This window comes from Bicyclus anynana, chromosome 21, assembly GCF_947172395.1.
Source record: "Bicyclus anynana chromosome 21, ilBicAnyn1.1, whole genome shotgun sequence".
In the NCBI taxonomy this organism is placed as follows: Eukaryota; Metazoa; Arthropoda; class Insecta; order Lepidoptera; family Nymphalidae; genus Bicyclus; species Bicyclus anynana.
Genome location: NC_069103.1, coordinates 6,486,534 through 6,508,413, shown reverse-complemented (window position 1 = coordinate 6,508,413; position 21,880 = coordinate 6,486,534). Strand labels below are relative to the sequence as shown.

The window sequence follows — 21,880 nt, the reverse complement described above, 5'->3', positions numbered from 1 at the left end:
TGGACTAATAGCTTAACTTCTACAATAGACATGGTGATCTCACTAGTCCAAACCACCTACATGCTGAATGTTAAATCAATCAGACCACGCATTGACATAAAAGTAACTTTCGTCGATTTCTTCAATGTATTGTAAAGTTACGAAATGGAACTGCCAGTTGCAATATGTTCCCATTATTAATTAGATAATACACTTTAAGCCGTGATAGCCTAGTGGATATGACCTCTGTCTCCGATTCCGGAGAGGTTCGAATCCGGTTCGGGGCACCTCCAACTTTTCAGTTGTGTGCATTTTAAGAAATTAAATATAACGTGTCTCAAACGGTGAAGGAAAACATTGTGAGGAAAACTGCACTTCAGTGAATTTTCTCAATTCTCTTCGTGTGTGAAGTCTGGCAATCCGCATTAGGCCAGCGTGGTGGACTATTGGCCTAACCCCTCTCATTCTGAGAGGAGACTCGAGCTCAGCAGTAAGCTGAATATGGGTTGATAATGGTGATGAGATACACTTTTGACTTAACTATTAACTAGCTGTGCCCGAGGTTTTACACGCCGTTTCTTGGGAAATATAGGGCTATAAAGTAGGTAGGTACTATACCAGACTAGATTTACCTCTGTGTCTCATGAAGTTTTTATACCAAACTATTCATAATATACGCAAAATAAAATTACAAGACAGAAAATTGACATTTTATTTTCAGCCGAACTCCCAAACTCCAGACTCTTCGCTGAGATTTACAACTTAAAATAGAATTGTTATAGACCTCATAGCTTAACCCAGGACTCGATCTTAGGTCTTCGTAATGCGAAGCCAAATTGCTTAATCACTAGACCAACAGGCAGTTCAAAATTATGATTAGATTGAGCGATTACCAAAAAAATTTCGCACAGATCAAAAGCTGTATATGTAAACAGACCTTTAAACTACATCAAATTAGTTCGTTGCTCCCGACTTACGTACGAAACGCGAGACACGAGTCATCGCTTTATTATCGTTGGCCGCGCTCTGATAAACTGGCCACGCGACTTTATTGTTACCCGAAATCATAAAGCGCTACCTCTCCTCGCAAGGCGTAATAAACAACTTCATAACTATGAAACGTTTCCATTTAACAGAATACAGGACCATTTGGTCTTATATATTGGTCACCTATTTGCTTCAATTATAACTCCATACTTAAACCGACTCGTTTACGAATTTTGTTAACTTTAAAAACATTTTGTATTGATCGACAAGTAAGGTTTTAGTTAGTATTGTCTTCAATATATCGGAATATATCATATCAAGTTAAGGGTCTCTTTTCTTAATAATATTGAAGTACAGATGAATATATTTTGTAAAAACATTTAACAGCCAATACAAAATAATAAGGGATAATTCTCTTATTATGTTCTCGTAGCTATGTCCCGAGCTTTTTTACAAAATTTTAGTTACAAAACTAGTAGCTATTAAAAGTTATGAAAAATGAAATATGCTTTTTTTTATTCGTACGTTTTTTAATGTCTTCTTGTAAACGTTATGCTGATTTAATTATGGACGAAATCCTAACAAGTTTAGATTCCGCGGAATGATCTCAAAGATGCGGACTCGAGATCCTTTGAACTTGTTCTAAGAAAGTGAGACATCGTCAGTTAGAGTTGATGATACAATTATAATTTCTTGAATAGCACAGCTCAATAAGGAGCTGCCTTTCTGTACAAATTTTACATAGCCGACGCTTCAAAAGAACCAAAGTCATCGACATAGCTCAACGTGTCGCGAAGCTGAAGTGGCAATGGGCGGGGCACATAGTCAAAGAGCCGATGGCCGTTGGGGTTCCAAGGTGCTAGAATGGCGGCCACGCACCAGAAAGCGCAGTGTTGGTCGACCTCCCGCCAGGTGGACTGACGACATAAAGCGAGTCGCAGGTATTCGCTGGATGCAGGCGGCTCAGTATCGTGATATTTGGAAGCAAACTACAAAAGGCCTATGTCCTGCAGTGGACGTCCATTGGCTGACATGATGATGATGATGATGACTAGCCGACGACTAGGGCTAATCTCTGGAACGTTCGAACCGATTTTGATAATTCTTTTTCTAATAGAAGCCACGTTGTTCGTAAGTGTCATTGGCTATACGTGGTATAAATATAGCCAATGACAGTGGTGACTGAATTTCACGTGGACGAAGTCGCGAGCGTCTTAAAGTTTTTTTTATTCTTTACAAGTTAGCCCTTGACTACAATAAAGATGGTAAGTAATGATGTAATCTAAGATGGAAGCGGGCTAACTTGTTAGGAGGAGGATGAAAATCCACACTCCTTTCGGTTTCTACACGACATCGTACCGGAACGCTAAATCGCTTGGCGGTACGTCTTTAATGGTACAGTGGTAACTAGCCACGGCCGAAGCCTCCCACTAGCTAGACCTGGACCAATTAAGAAAACCGCATACCACTGCGCCACGGAGGCCGTCAAAAAGCTGCTATAAAATATATTTCAAAGAAAAACAAAATCTTGTTTGCCCAAAACCGAGAATCCAAATACCAGATCACTACCAGATACCAGTCACAGACCGCGTATTCCAGTCATCAGAGCCGTTAACCTCACGAGCCGTGGGTGCGCGCGTAGGAACACTAAAACACTAAAATAACACTAAAAACAACACAAAACACACCATCAATTCCTGCTTCAAAACACTCACCGAAACACCAATGAAAGATTGATCGGTTGTAAAATGATTTGTTTAAATATTTAATGTACTGTAAGAAAGTAAGAAATATAAAATTCTTGCGGAAATTTGTGACTTCGTCTGCATAGCAAACTTCCTCCTGAAATATGAACATTCATCATATTTCAGGAGGAGAAGGTAATACTCAAAATTTAATTATCCTCCGACACAAAAAGAGGGGTGTTATAAGTTTGACGTGTCTGTCTGTTTGTCAGTCTGTCTATGTCAGCATATAGCTCCCGAACGGATGAAGCGAATTCAATTTAGTATTTTTGTATTAAAGATGACTTATGTGCGATGTGTTCTTAGACATGTTTATTGATTGAGCCGTTTAAAAGTTGTGGGGGGTGAAAGTGGGGAAGAATAATATCTGCAAATATACAATTTCTTTTTATATTTGCATATATTCTTATATCTTTTCTTTTTTTCCAAAAAATCTTTTATCACTAGAGAGTCACGTTATTTGTGAGTGTCATAGGCTATATTTTATACCCGTATTCTCACGGGAACGTGAGAATACTATTTAATTAAACTGCATCGTCACTTAACATCAGGTGTGATCACAGTCAAAGGCTTACTTTATTATTGTATTAAAAAAAACATACACACAGCCGAACGTAGAACCTCCTCCTTTTTGGAAGTCGATTAAAAATTAGCCCACGTCACGTAGTAGAACTCTCAAAGTTCCCGCTACCGTGAGCCTTTTTACCTCTTTAATAAATTAGTAAGTAAGTATAGATAATGAATCAGTCTGTATGTCTGTCACCTGTAACCCCTCTACTAATATTTGCAACTTATTTAGAGGACAAACCTAACAAACTATCACACAAGTTTTGCTTAATTCCACTAGTGCAGGTACCTTTAAATAACATTCGTGGGATACGTGATTCATCAGAGCAAATACTTCACAGAAGCATTCTGAACAGTTGCTAACAGAGATTTGTTTAACCAGGCTTGTTTATTTCAACCGCTAATAAATTTGCCTCATTATGGTTAAATGATTAAAGTCTGGTCTAAACATTCAGCTATGTCTTTCAGTTTTTCATTAGGAAACTAAATGTATATGTATGTCTTTCTTCATTATGAAGAAGTGGCCGTAATTTTTCATAAATACCTCCTTTATATCTTTGTTTATATTCTAGAGTAGAGTCCACACCCCTTTCGGTTTCTACACGACATCGAACCGGAACGCTCAATCGCTCGCAGTACGTCTTTGTCGGTAGGGTGGTAACTAGCCACGGCCGAAGCATCCCACCAGCCAAATTGACAAATATAATGACAAAAATGACATTAAATTGGTACTGTACCCGTTGCGGGTCTTTTTCAGTATCCAAACATCTGTTAGTCAAGGCTGGAGCCTTGTGAGTGACCTTTTCACTATAGATACGTTAGTTAATATTATAAAATAATAGATAATAGTCCCGAACTGTATGCAATTGAACTTCTTGTTCGAACTCCTAATTAAGATTAATGAACCTTCTCTGAATCGAACACAATTATTCGTTAATTGACGTCGAATAAAGGCGTTAAGTGTTATATCATATTAGTTCTGAATCCTTAGGTACGAGATTTAAATTCATTTTTTTCACGAGATTTGTCATTGCATTGTTTGGCATACAAGTAATGGCAACCATAAAATGTATTGTTTGCGATAAACTTGAAACTACTGAATAGGTTTCATGCAGTTTTTACCTGATAGAATGATTCTGGAAAGCCATGTTATTTGTGAGTATCATAGGATACATTTAATCCCCGTATTGTCATAGGAACGGGAACTACAAGGTTGAAACCGCGGGGCGTCAGTTTATAGTCAACTTCAATATAAAAGCGAAAGTTTGTGTTTGTAAGTGTGTATGTTTGTTCCTCCTTTACTACTGAAGAGATTTGACTGAAATTTAAAACGGATATAGATTTTACTCAGGATTATCACGTAGGTTATTTTCATACTTTAAAAATCCAAGGTTCCCGCGGGATTTGTGAAAAACTGAAATTCACGCGGACGAAGTCGCTTGCGTCCGCTTGTTTGAAATAAATAGAACTAATATTGAATCTACAACTCTAAACAAAGAAGTATTCGGTCCATTTTACTGTAAAGTAACGCAATACATCGTTAACCATTTCAGAAACTGGATAGAACTATAATCGATACAAATCCCGCTGACTTCACATGGTGATGACCTCATGTGACACTTGTGCGATTATCATTTTTGCACTCCTAAATTGGGACTGATGCCTACAACAACTCTGTCACCGTTTAAAATAGTCAATTGTCTAGGATGGCGCTAGACAATATAATCCCATTAATTTTACAACCTATAACTAATAGTTGGTGGCTGGTGACAAAATGAGTTTAAAAAGGATTTATTGGTTCGTTGTGGGTACATCCATGTTCATTTTAAAAATAAAGCAATAGGCATGTAATTTGAATGGATTTTTGTGGTTTGTCAATGATTTCAAGAAGAAACTCGTAGATCATGAATCATAAAAATGAAAATTTTGGCAGCACCTACTCAGTAGAGATTTTCATGCCAGAGCTTATACGGGAAAGTGCTTCTGCCTTGCTTATTTCTGCCACTCAGCAGCAATACTGCCCCCCTAGCCAAGTGGCACGTCGATTCTCTTTCTACGATAATTAAACTAGAAAAATGTACGGGAATCTTGATCACGTGACCTGTCGATAGCAAATGTCATATCCATACATCTTTCTAGTTTTCGAAGCGTTAGCGATCGTAGAAAGAGAATCGACGTGTTTCGCGAGTTGCCGGTGTATTTATTGCCACATTAATGTTAGCCCCCTTACCCCCCCGGTGACGCCGTAGTGGTTCCGCAGGGAGCTATCGGCACCTACTCAGACAGAAAAAAAAAATAATGTTAGCATGTTTTGACGCGATTTTTCTTAGTGTAGTTGTTTCATATGTATAAAAGCGTTGTTCTAATATATGCCATGGAAAACAAACAATTACTAATCCGGGGGGGTTATTTTTGCAAAACCATCATCATATCCGTCCATCTTATTTATCGGCGTATGTAATGTTACGAGTGTATGTAACAGTCAATGACGTGGAAAATACGAGACAACCCTGCGATAAACTTTGGCTGGTGGGAGGCTTCGGTCGTAGCTAGTTACCGGCGAAGACGTACCGTCAAGCGATTAGGCGTTCCGGTACGATGTCTGGTAGAAACCAAAAGGGGTGTGGATTTTCATCCTCCGCTTGACAAGTTAGCCCGCTTCCATCTTAATAGATTGCATCACCACTTACATTGAGGTTGTAGTCAAGGGCTAACTTGTAGATAATAAAAAAAAAGAGATTAGGATATGAAATATCGACACATGAAGATGATCGAGATCGATCGATCGATGGTGAGAATAGAGCTCACTGCTGAGCTTGATTCTCCTCTCAGAGTGAGAGGGGTTATACCAAATAGTCCACGACGAAGATTGGCAGTCTTCACACAGGCAGAGAATTAAGAAAATTCTCAGGACGATAAAGGAAAAACATCATGATGAACATGCATATTTTATCACGATGTTTATCCTTCATCTTTTGAGACACGTGATATCTAATTTCTTAAAATGCACATAACTGAAAAGTTGAAGGTGCGTGCCTCGGACCAGATTCGAACCTACACCCTCCGGAATCGGAGGCAGAGTTATCCACTAGGCTATCACGGTTATATATAGTGTCACATTATTATGACATCACTATTTATATCGATGACAGTGGGTGTAATAATAGAGCCTGTCATAAATTTCACCTAACAATTCACGCGTGCTTTTTGAATGCTAATATTGATTTGCTACAAGGTTCGATGCACCTTGCAGCAAATCACTTTGATATTTGTTTTCTATATAGCTAGACAACACACCGGTTGCAAAAAAATTAAGTACTAAACTCATTACATTGCAACCACGCTCTAACAAATATGAAGACAGAAAACATGCCACACTGCCTAAGCTCAATATTGATTGAGAAAGATGATCATACATAATTATTTGTGGTATAGTAGGGGGCAATCTCTGGAACCGATTTTGAAATTTGTTTTACCACTAGAGAGCCTTGCTTGGAATTTTTTTTTTTTTTTTTTTTAATTTATTTGGTTAACCAACAACCTTACATTTCTTACAAGCTATATAATATTTTAATAACATAGGTAACAAGGCAAAATGTTTGGCCACTTAACACTACATGCTCTAAATAATAAGATTATCTTTATATTAATAATACTAATTAAAGTTAAAGTTAAACAGTTTTACAGCTATACATAGGTAAAAGAATATAAATACAAATTTAAAAGAAAAAAAAAAACCGCATGCATTAAAATACGAGTACATTTAAATGAACAAAAAAAATAAAATATAAATTATAATGTAATATGATTAAAATAGATTAATAGCTACACGCATTTCCTTTTTGAAATTGGCTAGGGACCCATTATGAATGTCCAACATATAAAACTTATTGTATAATTTTGATATTCTTGAGATTGGCGAGTTTGCACCCATAACTGTTGATCGGCGGGGACCAAGAAGTAGAAAGTCTTTCCTTCTCGATATTCTCGGGCATCTTATAGGAACTTTAAAATTAAAACTTTGAAGAAGTGAGGGGCAATCGACTTTATTATTGAAGATTCTAAATAAGAATGTTAGGTCAAGTTTGTTTCTACGAGTTTCTAGGGAATCTATATTGAAAAAATTTAATCGCTCACTGTAACTCTTTAAACATTTGCCCCTCCCAGTCACAAAGGTGAGATGCCACAGGAAGCGCTTTTGAACTCGTTCAATCCTAAGAATATGAGTAGCATAATGAGGTCTCCAAGCTATACTACCATACTCCATAATACTTAGAACTAATGATTTGTACAGTAACATTTTTGTGCTGGTCCTTGTAAATTCCTTGCCATTTCTTATAATGAATCCTAACATTTTAGATGCCTTACTAATAATAATATCGATGTGAGGTACAAAGGTTAAAGTACGGTCTACAATTACTCCTAGATCCTTAACCATGTGTACTTCATTTAGACAATTATTTTCTATGAAGTAAGTTGTGGGTACTAGAGTACGTTTTCGAGAGGAATCTCTTTAAGGGATAAATGATTCGACAAAGAACGAAAGTTACCGACATAGCTCTCTAGGGCTAGTACATTGAAGTGACAGTGAGCTGGTCATGTCTGTCGAACGACAGATGGTCATTGAAGTCATAAGGTTCTTGAGTGGAGACCGCATCTTGGTAAGCGAAGTATCCCCCCCCCCCCCTCACTAGGTGGAGCGACGATTTCCGGAATGTGGCTGGTTTTGATTTGATGCAAAAAGCCAAAGATAGAGCAGGCTGGCGCTACTTAAAATAGGCCTATGTCCAGCAGTGGATGCATGGCTGATGATGATGATGACGACTAGAAAGCCACGTTATTTGTGAATGTTACAGACTATATTTATGCCCGTATTCTAACTGGAACGGATACTATGCGGGAGAAACTGTGCGGCGTCTGCTAAATAAAGTAAAAACAATCGGAATTTCTTTAAAAACAAATCCAAACGTGCATACGGAATCAGGCTGACCTTTTATTTAGACAACAGTAATTTAGTGCTGCGCTTGATGGGGATAATTACATTAATTTGGGGTTCCAAAGTGGTGCTCGGTGTTCGTGAATGGAGCGTGATTTAGTTTTGGAGTTAATTGGTGCAACTAACGAGAGTTGGTGCAAAACGTTTTTGGTGCATTTGCCTTGCAAAATACCGCGTTAACGATGTAATGCGAGTAGTAAATACCTACTACTTGATACTTAAAATTACTCAGCGAGCAATGGAGCGAGTTATGATTGGAGTTTCTTTGCGTGATCGAATAGAAATGAGGAGATCCGCAGAAGAACCAAAGTCACTGACATAGCTCAGCGAGTCGCGAAGCTGAAGTGGCAATGGGCGGGGGATATATTTCGAAGAGCCGATGGAGCTATTGTTGGATTCCCATGCCTCGGAGAGCACGTTAAGCTGTCGATTCCTGTCATTATCATTACAATCTGATAGTAATCGTTTTAGAATCAAACATCACCTAGCCACCCGCAAAGGAGTAGATATCATGATGGTTCCTAACTTTTAAGGAGGTTAATGCATCACTGTATTGGCACCGTCTTTATAGTGATCAGAAGGTAGCACGTACGATGTTATTTTTCGAGTTCAGAAAATATTTTAATTTTTTTTTTTTAGTGTGTCCTAACATTGTGAACGAAAGCGCCGCAGTACGGGCAATTTCATTTCAACACAAAATTACTGAACCGATTTTCACGAAAATTAAATGTCATCTTGAAGTTAAATCTTTAAAATAAAAAAAGAATTTCCAAAATTGGTTAAAAATGAAGTTACGAGGAAACAAACATGAAAAAAAAACATACGCGTTGAATTGAGAACCTCCTCCTTTTTTTGAAGTCGGTTTAAAATAAACATTAAATGTCATCTACCTACTGTATTATATCCTCGAAAGGTTGTCAGTGGGCACCGGATGGAATTTGTTACATAGAATTTCATTTTCGTATACGTCAAAGTTAGTGAATTAGCCTGCTGGTCCTGTATTAACCGTTAAAATAGATTGATAAAATGAGGCGGGGTAAGTAAACTTCTCCACCCTCAGTAGGGGGTCGCCGCTCAACCAATATTGCTCCAGCGCCATTGCAATATTTTTTTGTGATTAAAATTCATATTAAAAATTTTAAAGACTTATTTAAACACTAATAAAAACATCGAATGAATGATACAAAAAAAATGTTCATACTTCCTTAAAAATACTTACAAATCATCTTTAGATATTACATTTCGCCAAATCCGCCAAGTCATTCCGTATTAATTTGTAAATAAAAAGGACCAAAACTCACTGATGAGTTTTGATACTTGATTATAAAGCAGTCCTTGTGCTGGCTAATTAACCCGTCGGATGGTCGGATCCGTTACGTGGCGTGTTCGGTTGCATCCTGCGGAACTGTTTGCAATGCCAAGTTCATTATGACCATGGCATTTGATATGGTACTCTATGTCCTAGTTGTTGAAGTTTTTGGTATTTAACCGATTTTTTTTTATGGTATGTCCAGCAATATTTCGTTTTTTGAATATACTCGTCCAAGTAAATTCAAAAAACAATTGTCACAAAAAATTTAAAATCTAATGTATAAGTAGCTTAATCTTTCAATATCACTTCACTTTTAATATTTCACTTTTCTTGTATTAATTATATTAATCTGTGGTTATCGGTGTAGGTTAACGATTTAGTCTTAATGTCAGTAATTTTTTGAATTGTAATCTTATCGTTTACTGTTTGTTAACCCAAATAAATTAAAAAAAAAAAAAAAAAAAAAAAAAAAAAAAAAAAAAAAAAAAAAAAAAAAAAAAAAAAAAAATATTTCCGTCATTTGTTTGTAGGCCGATTTTGAAACTCCAAAGTTAAATTTTCTTCCAAAGTGGTCCCATTTTTTTCAAGTCAGGATCTGATGATGGCATCCTGGAAAAATCGAGGAGAACTTTTGAAAATCGTAGAAACGACTAGTGCATTGGCTTGGCACCGCATTCAAACTGATCAGAAGGTAGTACGATGTTATTTTTCAATTTTTAGTTTAGCGGGTAGGTATTTTTTTTGTGTTGAAAGTCGGTTGATTTTTTTTTTACTAAAATTTTTATATATCATCATAATGGTTCAGTAAAACGCACTCAAGTGTCCAGTTAAATTGGAGCTTTGGCCCACAAATCTGCATCAATAAGGTATAGTGGTCTCAAAATTATAATGTTTAACTTGATAACTATCGTATGTTAATAATAAATTATGCACCCGACTGATCTGTTTTTTTTTTTGGTTTTTTTCTGCCTCGGCGGCCAATTTTCAAAATTAGATTCGAGTTGGCCATTAACCATGTACGCAGGAGTTATTTTAGTGCACAAGTGTGCAATTTTAACCTTTTGAATATTTTTTTTTAAATTTTTGACTTTGACCGATATTTGCGATCAGTCGTTCTATCGGACTGATATTGAGGAAATAGAGAGTGCACCTATTTTGAGTACTGAGAACTTCGATTGAATCCATCTTACAAAGCAGTTACTTATTTAGGTACTTCAGTTAAGGCGACCCGCAAAAAATTTTAAACAAACTTAAAATTGGTTATTAGGTACTATTTATAGCGTAAAATCTATAATATGGATTCATAGAAATAAACTAATCTTGATTCCATTGACATTACAAGACCAATTGCCAAGTGGCTGATCCACAATTTTCTATCGACGCGGAAGAAATCAATTTTCCGCATGTAATAGTTCATAGAAAATTGTTAACTTAACAGTATTGTGATGTAATTTACTTCCAAGAAAGTATGTACAACAATCAATAATTTGTTACTGATAGGCAGTAAATTAAATGTTTTTAATGTAACAAACGTAAACCTTCGGAAATGACAGTAAAAGTTAATTTTTTACCCGACTGCAAGAAGGGTTATAACATTTCTAACTTAAGTCTTAATGATAAGTTAGAAAAGTTACTTTAGCTCTCATACGGTAAAATTCGTTTTTTACGCTGCGTAAGGTTGCCTATCTGGTAGGCTATTCTGTAAACGATATTTTTATAGCTCGAAAGTGCGAGTTTCGTATTCACATATATCTCTATTTATCACGATACTATAGAATGAGAAAGATGCCGGTGAAATCGAAACTCGCACTTGCGAGTTGTACAAAACAACGTTAGAGAATAGCCATGCTGATGGCAAATCGAAAAAAAAGGAATATTTTCTTCTTATACTATTTAGAACATTATAGACATTATAAAAAAAATATTTATATTTTTGTGACAATTTGTGAGGTGGAATATGAATTTAAGCCTACAGTTACGAAGGGTATGTAAAAATTGCCAAAATGCGATTTTATCTGCTTAGCATTTTTCTCGATGGTGAGAAGAAAATCTCGTATGCCAATGCCTCGTGACGCTCAGTATTATTTTTTTAAGCTTTATATATATATTTTTTTTACAGTAAACTGATATTTAATTTTAAGTTTCTCGGTTAAGTTTACACCAGCCGAATTTGGTTTGTTAGTTTTTTCACTGCCCACGCGATGATTTGTTAATTCCATATCTAAATATTAAGCTACCTCAGTACCAACTATTCTCCACCATTACCCACCCACTGCATACTTTAGCTACTGGCATGTGCTAAGATTGTAACTTTTGGACCAAAATATTATTATAAAGCGTGTAATAATAAAAATGTGACTTATCGAACAAGCCATGCGTGAGGTTGTACTCGTTTATTGTTGTAGGGTTACTAGGATAGTAGACATATACGAATGTGTTTGTTACATGCTTTATGTGTAGAGTACTCAGTGCCGTAGCGTGCCTTAGTTGGGCCCTGAATCAAAATTAGTTGCGCTATGTATGGTGTTTCCAACCTTTGGGTGCACGCTTAACCCAGGAAAAATACAGATTGTTTTTGACTTATGTCATTTCTAAAATGAAATCTTTTAGCAGTTTTTTTAGGCTTTATTTTCCGGGAAGCATCAGATTGTGGATTACAGTTTACATTTTCACACGTAAGCGGCCCCTGTAATCCGTCCTATTTTTTAAAAGACTTCAATGGAGTTTGTTTTCTACCAACTGCTATGACTCTAGGTTAACTTGTAAGTGCGTAAAACATACGAACACCGTTATACCCACAATGCTCCGCACAAGTATGCAATGCAAACGTTTATTAGCATCTCATACGCTGGCTTGTTGATTTGCGAGGTTTACTGAGCTCTCGGATACTCTATAAGAATTTATACAGTCATTGTTTCCGCACATGTCCACACTAGAGTATACACGGCCAACTAAACAAAACTAATTCATCTATTGTTAAAGTGCTAACGATTTGGCCAGCATTTTTAGTATCTCATGAATATGACACATGGATATAGCATGGCATCATCATGTTTATTCATTCGACGCATATTTCATTTGCATTAAACAAATTAAATTATTCAGAATGATTCAGTCACCATTGAAAGACCTAGGGCCCGAAGAGACTAACAAATGGGACGTTTTTTTTTTAAGTAATTTTAAATATACTACTTTCTTAAAAAATTAAATTCCTTCCTTACATGCAAAGTGAGGATGAATTTTTTATCGTCTCTCCTATATTTTTGTGCACTGCATGGGATTAAAGTGCTAACTTGGCACGTACTAGGCCGGTTTTTTTTCTTGAATTACTTCCATAATATGGTCTTCACTGACCACACGCACTGTTCGAAAACTTTCGTCTTCAGGCACTGAAGAATTTTGGACGTAAAGATATCGCGGAGTTTCTTGAATACTGCGCAGTCGAGTTGGAATCGGCAGTTCACCTCTTTCTCGAAATAGGACCTACCTAGACTATGTATCCTATATATATATTCGTCTACAATTTCGACTAACTCTTCGAATCGACTCGATTTCGAGAAAACTACGAGTTCTAAATAGAGCGGTTGTTGGGCGATAATCTCAAATAGATGTTATCGTCAAAGCACGCGCAGGCTTACAGTTAGTAAGTATCGTGCATCCTTTGTCGCCTCCTGGACTTAGCTGATTATTATAAAGTTCAACGACCGCTGGTGCACCGGTGATACTTTTTATGGTAGAAAGAACATCTAATATTGACTATACGCTTAATTTTGAAGGGAATTTGCCATGTTAAAAATAAACGTTAATATAAGCTTCGACCAACACATTAAGAAGCTTTCGCTTGACTGTTAGATCAAGGCTCGGATACAGAAGGATTCTTGAGACGATGCCTATTGTGAGAAAATTCCTCAATTTGGAGCCCTAACCACCGGTTGCTTGAGCACTAAAATGCCTTGAAACGGAAGGGCTCGATGTTTTTATAAATTTTTAACAGTGTTTTGTATTTTATAAACATTTTTAGAAGTTTAGAAAAAAAGGATAAATAAATGAGAGAAAAAAAATTGGGCTCAATTCAAAGTGAATTATACGTACTGATAAAATATTTAGTCTAATTATTATGTAGTTTTGTATACCCATCCAAGATTCTTAATTATTATTCATAGTTAATTCTCTTAGATGCGTTCTTGATCATGGGTCATCAAAACACAACATACCAGCTATCGAGCAAAAAAAAGAATCCCTTTAAAACTATTCTACAAAAGTTGATAAACGTATCTGATGAACTCGTATATACTGATTTAAAATTTTCCCTCCATTGCATCACGTAATTGGATTTCTTAAGTGTTGTGATAGGTCTGCTGATAAAGAGGGCTTTTATCTAAGTCAAACAATCTTAATTCACGTTTTAAAGCTTTTTATTAAGAGTCAGTTGATTCCCGCTTGTTTTATAAGATACATTTTCAATTATATTATTAGAACTTATAGGAATTCCTCAATTGCTTCTGGCTACTTTTACGATAAGGCTGGTAGCATCTGGTATGTAAGTATCTATATAATGTCCAGGGTCTAATAGTATGATAATTGAATCGGACAATAACAATAGAAATTTTAAACTAAAAAGTGCTGAGTTTTAGAATTAGAATTTGATAATTAAAAAATATCGCATTGAATGTATAATTAAATCATTTTTTTTTTTATTCTTTACAAGTTAGCCCTTGACTACAGTCTCACCTGATGGTAAGTGATGATGCAATCTAAGATGGAAGCGGGCTAACTTGTTAGGAGGAGGATGAAAATCCACACCCCTTTCGGTTTCTACACGGCATCGTACCGGAACGCTAAATCGCTTGGCGGTACGTCTTTGCCGGTAGGGTGGTAACTAGCCACGGCCGAAGCCTCCCACCAGCCAGACCTGGACAAATTAAGAAAATCTCAATCTGCCAGCCGGGGATCGAACCCAGGACCTCCGTCTTGTAAATCCACCGCGCATACCACTGCGCCACGGAGGTCGTCAAATTCAAATCATTCAATAACGACCCCGCATTAGAAAACGTAATGTTGGTCCCCCATCAGGAGGACTGACGACATCAATCGAGTCACAGGGATTCGCAGTGGACGTCCATCGGCTGATATGATGATAATATAATTCAAATCATTTTTATCTTCGAATAAAACGTTTTTTTTTGTTCACAGATCGCTGCTTATAGCAGCCATCGTAATATGTAATTGTATCCCGTGGATCACATCAAGACATCATTTTAAACACAATGTAAGTACAACATTACGCCAACATACCTAAAAGTCAAACCCCTATTTTTAAGTCAGGGGTCAAAAAGTCTATCTCAACAGTCTCGAAAGCCCTGTGGTAAGGTAAGGCTAGGTGACCGGGTGTCGAGTTCTAACTAGCGATATGAATGGTTGGTTGGTTTTAAAAAAAAAGAAAACTACGTATCACCCCGGAGTTTAGAAGTTGGTCTTTACACACCCGTGCCTTTGACTTATTGTTGGTTTAAAAAAACCTACGTAGAAGCCTAGAGTTTAGAAGTTGGTCGTTACACGCCCGTGACTTGACTTTAAAACCGCCGATACCAGTCACTACTACATCTGATAGTGATCGTTACAAGCTCAAATATGACCAAGGCTCGCCAAGTCGCAATGGAGCAGAGAGGTGTGCAGTGGCGTGCATAAGGTTTTTAACTAGGGTATGCACTATAAGTAAAAATTGGAAAATTCCTTGTCCAACTATGTATTCTGTGGTCCAACATGGTAGGCAGTGTATTTTTCCATCTATGAATTGCACTCCACTGGTGGTGTGCCCCTATACTTAGAGCCCTGTAGTTGGCTGTTAAAATAGCCTGTTGTTGATAAAATACGATAACCACATTAAATACAACCTACCTGTCATACATATAGGCGCAAAGTTTGATCCAACAGCCTAGAAGTCAACACAATACAACGGGTAGGGAACTAACTGAAATAAAAATGACTGACTAAAATTTAGATAAACTGAAAATCCAAACAAGTCCACTTATAGGAGCCGAACTGCATAACTAATTTTTTTTATCTAAAAATATTTTTTTTTAGGTTTTCATACAAAGTAATTCAAATAATTCCGACTATCCATGTAAAACACGCCTTTATTATCCTTGCATTTTAAAATACGTAATCGTAGTGGTAAGGCTGTCAATATCGACGAGATATTGCAACTGGTACTCCGCACTCCACTAGTAAGCTACTTCATGATATTTATCAATGAATTAATTTGGCTTGGAAAAGTAATATTTTTTTACTCTGAAAATATTCATGTTATGTCACTTCTTCCTTAGACATTTTTAATTAATTTTCTTTTATAGTATAGGTATAGTCCTAGAGTTACGGGCATCCTGTATCGATTAAAATAATTCAATATTTATTCCAGTGATCGTGATTTGACGGCCGCGTGGCGCAGTGGGTAGTGACCCTGCTTTCTGCATCCACGGCTGTGGGTTCGATTCCCACAACTGGAAAATATTTGTGTGATGAGCATGAGTGTTTTCCAGTGTCTGTGTGTATTTATACATTATATAAGTATTTATATATAGTATATAATTGTATATTAATATTATAATATCAACTATCTTAGCACCCATAACACAAGCTACTCTGTATGCTTACTTTGGGGCTAGATAGTGATGTGTATTGTTTAAGTATATTTATTTATTTATTATCGTGTTTTAAAATACCCTCTATGTTGCATATGTATATATGAAAGCTACATAGTTATAACATTTTGAAGAGTGTAATAACATAAAATAGTATGATTGAAAATTGTAGTGTTTATGAATTAGGAAGTTCGTCGACCACAGTGACTGACCGTGCAGCCTTGACTTTGCCGAGTCTATTATAAATCCTAATAAAACTTTACGCCTTCACTGCTCTACGTGACAATCTATTATAGTATAGGAGCTGATGCCAAATTTTTACAATATTTTATGATCAGTGTAGTAGCTACCTGTAATTTTTATTAGGTTATTGTTATAGTAATTTATGAGGTACTGAAAATAATTAAAGACACATCTTTAGAGCTAGCTACTATTTTTTTTTGTGGCTTTAAGAATCACACTACACTATCCATACTAATATTATAATTGCGAAAGTACCTTAGTATGTTTGTAACCTTTGAATTAAATTTTTGTCTATACCGTTATTCTATAACTATATATTCCGAAAAAATTCATGAGTAAAAAACAGAATTTTATGCAAACAGAGTCGCGATTAAAATATATATGGCGAAGGTTTAGTGTGCGTTTTTCTTCGTTACTCCTCCACTTTTTGAAATAGAAATTTAGATTGGAAAAAACCGCTTCTCTCTGAAAAAATCTCTTTCATTGCGTTAAGACGAAAGAGATGGGACTGTGACAACTCCGCCGTCATTGGTGGACATTTTGTCTATTACTTTTCACTTGTTCACATGCTAGGCCCACATAAAAAAAGCCCTGGTTCCTATGGGGTTTGTGAAAATAAATTTGAACACGGACTGTATCGCGGACATCTGCTAGTATAGTATGATTCTCGTGTCGCATGACGAGGGTATATTGAAATTTCCACTAGCTCCTTAGCTATTACTAATTGGTGTAATAAACATTTGTTTCTATTGCGAATCGCGTTATCGATTTGACACATTGTCATCGTATATCAATAGGATTCGGTTAGTTCGTAGTAATTGTATCGATTCAAATTGTTGTTCGTTAGAGCTAGACGAGAAAATAATGGACTCTGAGAACAATAACCTCTTAGTCTATTTATGATCACTGCTTTCGTGATGATGTTACACCCGTACCTCGGAGACCATGTTAATTTGTCTGTCGTTGATCCGTCATTTATTATTTATACTATACAGGGTGCTCGGGAGTATTTCCCATAACTTCAAGGTGTTGACGAGTCCACTCAACACGAGTTGAGGAGCCAAACTGCATAACTAATATTTTTTTTTTAACTAAAAAAATATTTTTTTTTTGTTTATATACAATGTAATTCAAATAATTTCGACTATCCATGTAACACACGCCTTTATCTATCCTTGCATTTAAAAATACGTAAAAAGTGACATATTCTATTTACAAAAGAAATATTATTTTAGAACACACGTTCCTTGAACATTTCCCCAGCACCGTGTATAAAAAAACAGTTTTAAAACTATAAATTTGTTTGTTAATAAATTTAAATTCCACATCGAGGTTGCCTTTACTTTACTTGTGACATTTATTTTATTTTACGGTTTTGGTAAAATAGTAGACTTAAATTAGAAGTGATCTTTACCCATATTTATTAATAATTATCAAAAGTATGCTAAAAATATAATATTGCCTAAAGATCTTCTGACAGTTTAATCATCGATAATAATTAATAATGGCTGTCTTAATTTATCCCAAACAGATGGGAGAATGTCGCTTCTAACTAACGAATTCTAAATTCTAAAGAAATACAATATAATGTTTGCATTGAAACACTCAGAACACTCAGAACTCTCAAGCTAGCGAACAAAACGAGTCAAATGATAACAAAACATGCAAGCATCAACTGAAGTGTTCACAGTTACTTATAAGTGCATTCAATATTCACTATTGAATACTTAAATCACACGTGAACGATAATTAAATCCAATTAATTTTATTAATTATATAAATAATTGTTGGCAAAAGTTATAATTATAACAGTTATTTTACAAGTGCACGTACCGGTCAATATCACTAACATCATAAACTGATCGTAAAAGAATTTAACGTTATCACTCTAAGCCCGCCAACACATTGGAGCAGGGTTTAACACGTTCCAAGTCCAGTGATCCCAAAGTGGCCTGTTGCCAGTTTCTTTTCACAAGTCAATGAGCCCAATGTGGGCTCACGTATATTTCTCCTTACAAGTCCGTGAGCCCAATGTGGGCTCATAGTACCTACTTAGGAATTAGTTTGCACTTGTGGGGTGGTTAGATAACTTTGCATGGGGATTGAAAATGTTTTAATTCAAATATGCTAGTATTCTATCATTGTATTATATTCTGTTAAAGGTAAACGGTCACCGGAGCAGACACAGGCGGCAAGGCGCCGGGCTGTATCTGCCGGCCTCGTATGTCATCCCCGGTGGAGAGGGCGAGGGCCCATGGTCAGTGTGGGGCGAGGTGTCGCCCTGCTCGCGCACGTGCGGCGGAGGAGTCGCGCGGCAGAAGAGGATATGCCTCGGCAGTAACAATCGGTACGCTGTCCTAGAAAAGCTTAATATTTCAAAGTCAACGACCTCCATGACGCAGTGGTATGCGCGGTGGGTTTACATGATGGAGGACCTGGGGTCGCCCCGGCTGGGCCGATTGAGGTTTTCTTAATTGTTCTGGGTCTGGCTGCTGGCAGGCTTTTGTCCGTGACAAGTTACCACCCTACCGACAAACACGTAGCGCCAAGCGATTTAGCGTTCCGGTACGATGTCGTGTAGAAACCGAAAGGGGTGTGGATTTTCATCCTCCTGCTAACAAGTTAACCCGCTTCAATCTTAGATTGCATCATCACTTACCATCAGGTGAGATTGTAGTCAAGGGTTAACTTGTAAAGTCACATAGGAACATAATAGGCCGTGATAGCCCAGTGGATATGATCTCTGCGTTCGAATCCGAGGGCGTAGGTTCCAATCTCTCATTCTGAAAGGAGACTCATTCTTAACCGTGAGCTGGACATGGATGATACAGATAAAATGCCTAATTAATTTATTTTCTCCAGTTCAGACGGTCAGCCCCAGTGCACGGGAGGAGACACCAAATACTTCTCTTGCCAGACACAAGACTGTCCAGACGGTGCCGGGGACTACAGATCCGAGCAGTGCGCCGAGTATAACGACAAATTGTTTAAGGGCAATAAATATTGGTTAGTGATACTTTTACCCTAAGTCCTCATTCGCACAAGAGATTTTTTTAACGGAAGTTATAAAAGCGTTCAAATATAGTATGAAGTTAACTGAAGGTCTATTTCTAACGTCCAAAATTTAAAATGAATCACTGCTCGAAAATAAGCATTGTGTTTTATAAACGCTGTCGTGTGAACTTATACTTGGGAATGCATTTATTGTATTTGAACGCTTTTTTAACGTCCATTAAAAAAAATATCGTGCTAATGAGGGATAAAATCGTGCGATAAAAACACATGAAATTTGAGTTAAATCCACGTCAACGTCACGTTGATGTTGAATTTTTTTTGTTCAACTTACTTGCAAGGATCTTTACCTACAAATAAGTTTAGAAATAAATTTCCCAGGTGGGTACCTTATACAAAGTCCCCGAACCCCTGTGAACTCAACTGCATGCCTCACGGCGAGAGGTTCTATTACCGACAGCAGCCCAAGGTTGTGGACGGTACGCGGTGCAACGATGAATCCTTCGATGTCTGCGTAGATGGCGTGTGTCAGGTAAACCTTTGTTTTAAGTTGATTATGTTGAATATAAAGCCTTATTTAGTATAGCTATGTTTTTAATGAGAAAGCAGCATCGCTGTGTTCCGATCTGAAACGTATGAAAACCGGTTAAATTACAGGGACAGAGATTTTTAACAGTTATTAATAAATTTCACTATAATAATCTTTTTACATAGGCTGATATAGAGAGTAAGTGTAACCTGCAATTTTCAAGAGCGAAGCAGTCACTTGACTAGCTATCACTAAACATATTCACAGTCCAGTGAGCCCAACTTGGGCTCATAGTTTGAATTTTCTTTTATTGATTATTGGGACTTGTGGGGTGATAAGATAACTTTGTATAAAGACTGTGAACGTGTTAAATTAATAAGTTTTAATTAACAATATTCTTAATATCCCACAGCCCGTTGGTTGTGATATGATGCTGGGCTCAAACGCGCGAGAGGACAAATGCAGACAATGTCGGGGCAACGGCACTAACTGTCACACTTATAAGTCAATCATTGACAGCATAGAATTTAGATTAGGTAGGTGAATCTTTTTCATTATACAAACTGTTTTAGACCAAGAGCCTTTTACTCCTTTTTAGGAAAGCTGAAAGCCATAGGAAACTTGAAACTTGTTATCTTCTAAACCGAATTAATTTTTTTAATTAACATGAATTTTACCGTGAAAACCCATGGACCATTGGAGTCACGGTGAAAAAAATTGTTTTTGAGATATTTCGCCGCGGACAGTTGATGATAGGATTGAAGGACTGGCTTATTTTTTACGCAAAGGATCAGCCTGGCTGTCCAACGCGGAAATGCCACTATTCTTGCCACCATTCCACGTGGGCATGAGATATATAATTACTAGGACAAGACACAGATTAGTACCAATCTACTATAGGATAAGTTAGCTTAAGTTTCTTAATCTACCTAGATTCTTCAAATATAAGACAAAGATTTCTCAAGTAATCTTCTAAGAAAAATTCAATGATATGGATAAGAATTCATTAATATACTAAGATATATTTTTCGTTTCAGGTTACAACGATGTTCTTTTAATACCACAAGGAGCTACCAATATAATAATATCAGAAGTGAGAGCGTCTAGTAATTACTTAGGTAACTAAATGCATACATATATAATATACAATTAAAAACTCGCTGCATAACGTTACAAAATACGCACCACGCGATATCTGGAGACGAGAGAAAGACAAATGTCGACCTACCTGCGCAACCGGAAACATAGCTGCCTCTGCCAAGTGGCACGTCGATTCTCTTTCTACAATCGCAAAAGCTTCGAAAACTAGAAAAATGTATAGGAATGACATTTGCGACAGGTCACGTGATCAAGATATGTCATTCCCATACATTTTTCTAGTATTCGAAGCGATCGTAGAAAGAGAATCCACGTTGGCTACACGCCCTTATCTCTATTGTCATCTATCGAAGAGACAGTTTATAACGAGCGTTAGTTAGGGTTAACACTACCGTATTTACGTTTTAGCTTTGAGAGCGAAGTCAGATAATGTGTATTACCTGAACGGGGAGTACCATATCGACTTCCCCAGAAGCTTAATGATCGCGGGCACGCTGTGGCATTACGAGAGAAGTCAGCAAGGACTCGCTGCGCCCGACAAGTTGAGATGTCTCGGCCCTACTACTGAACCTCTGTACCTTTCTGTGAGTAATTTTAAAATTGTCATCATTGTCATAGTCGGTAATAGGAGCGAACGTTTCGTTGGCGGACTTAAAGGTGCTAATGCCATCCGTGCCGGTCCACCATAGGAATCGAATGATATTGCAATATGACGAAAGACTATTTGACATATTTTTAATATGGGTTGCATTAAAAATAATTATGTCGATA

General features: G+C 36.8%; 1 protein-coding gene across 4 annotated transcripts in view; it reads left to right on the top strand.

Moving 5' to 3' along the window:
- Positions 1–21,880, top strand: part of LOC112056973 (papilin) — a 130,030-nt gene that overhangs the window by 55,417 nt on the left and 52,733 nt on the right. For all 4 annotated transcript variants that reach the window (XM_052888029.1, XM_052888030.1, XM_052888031.1 and 1 more), the window contains exons 2-8: positions 14,780–14,855; positions 18,633–18,817; positions 19,333–19,476; positions 19,864–20,014; positions 20,424–20,547; positions 21,049–21,129; positions 21,518–21,693. In XM_052888029.1, coding sequence (XP_052743989.1) covers positions 14,780–14,855; positions 18,633–18,817; positions 19,333–19,476; positions 19,864–20,014; positions 20,424–20,547; positions 21,049–21,129; positions 21,518–21,693 — 937 coding nt within the window. The remainder of the gene's footprint in view (positions 1–14,779; positions 14,856–18,632; positions 18,818–19,332; positions 19,477–19,863; positions 20,015–20,423; positions 20,548–21,048; positions 21,130–21,517; positions 21,694–21,880) is intronic.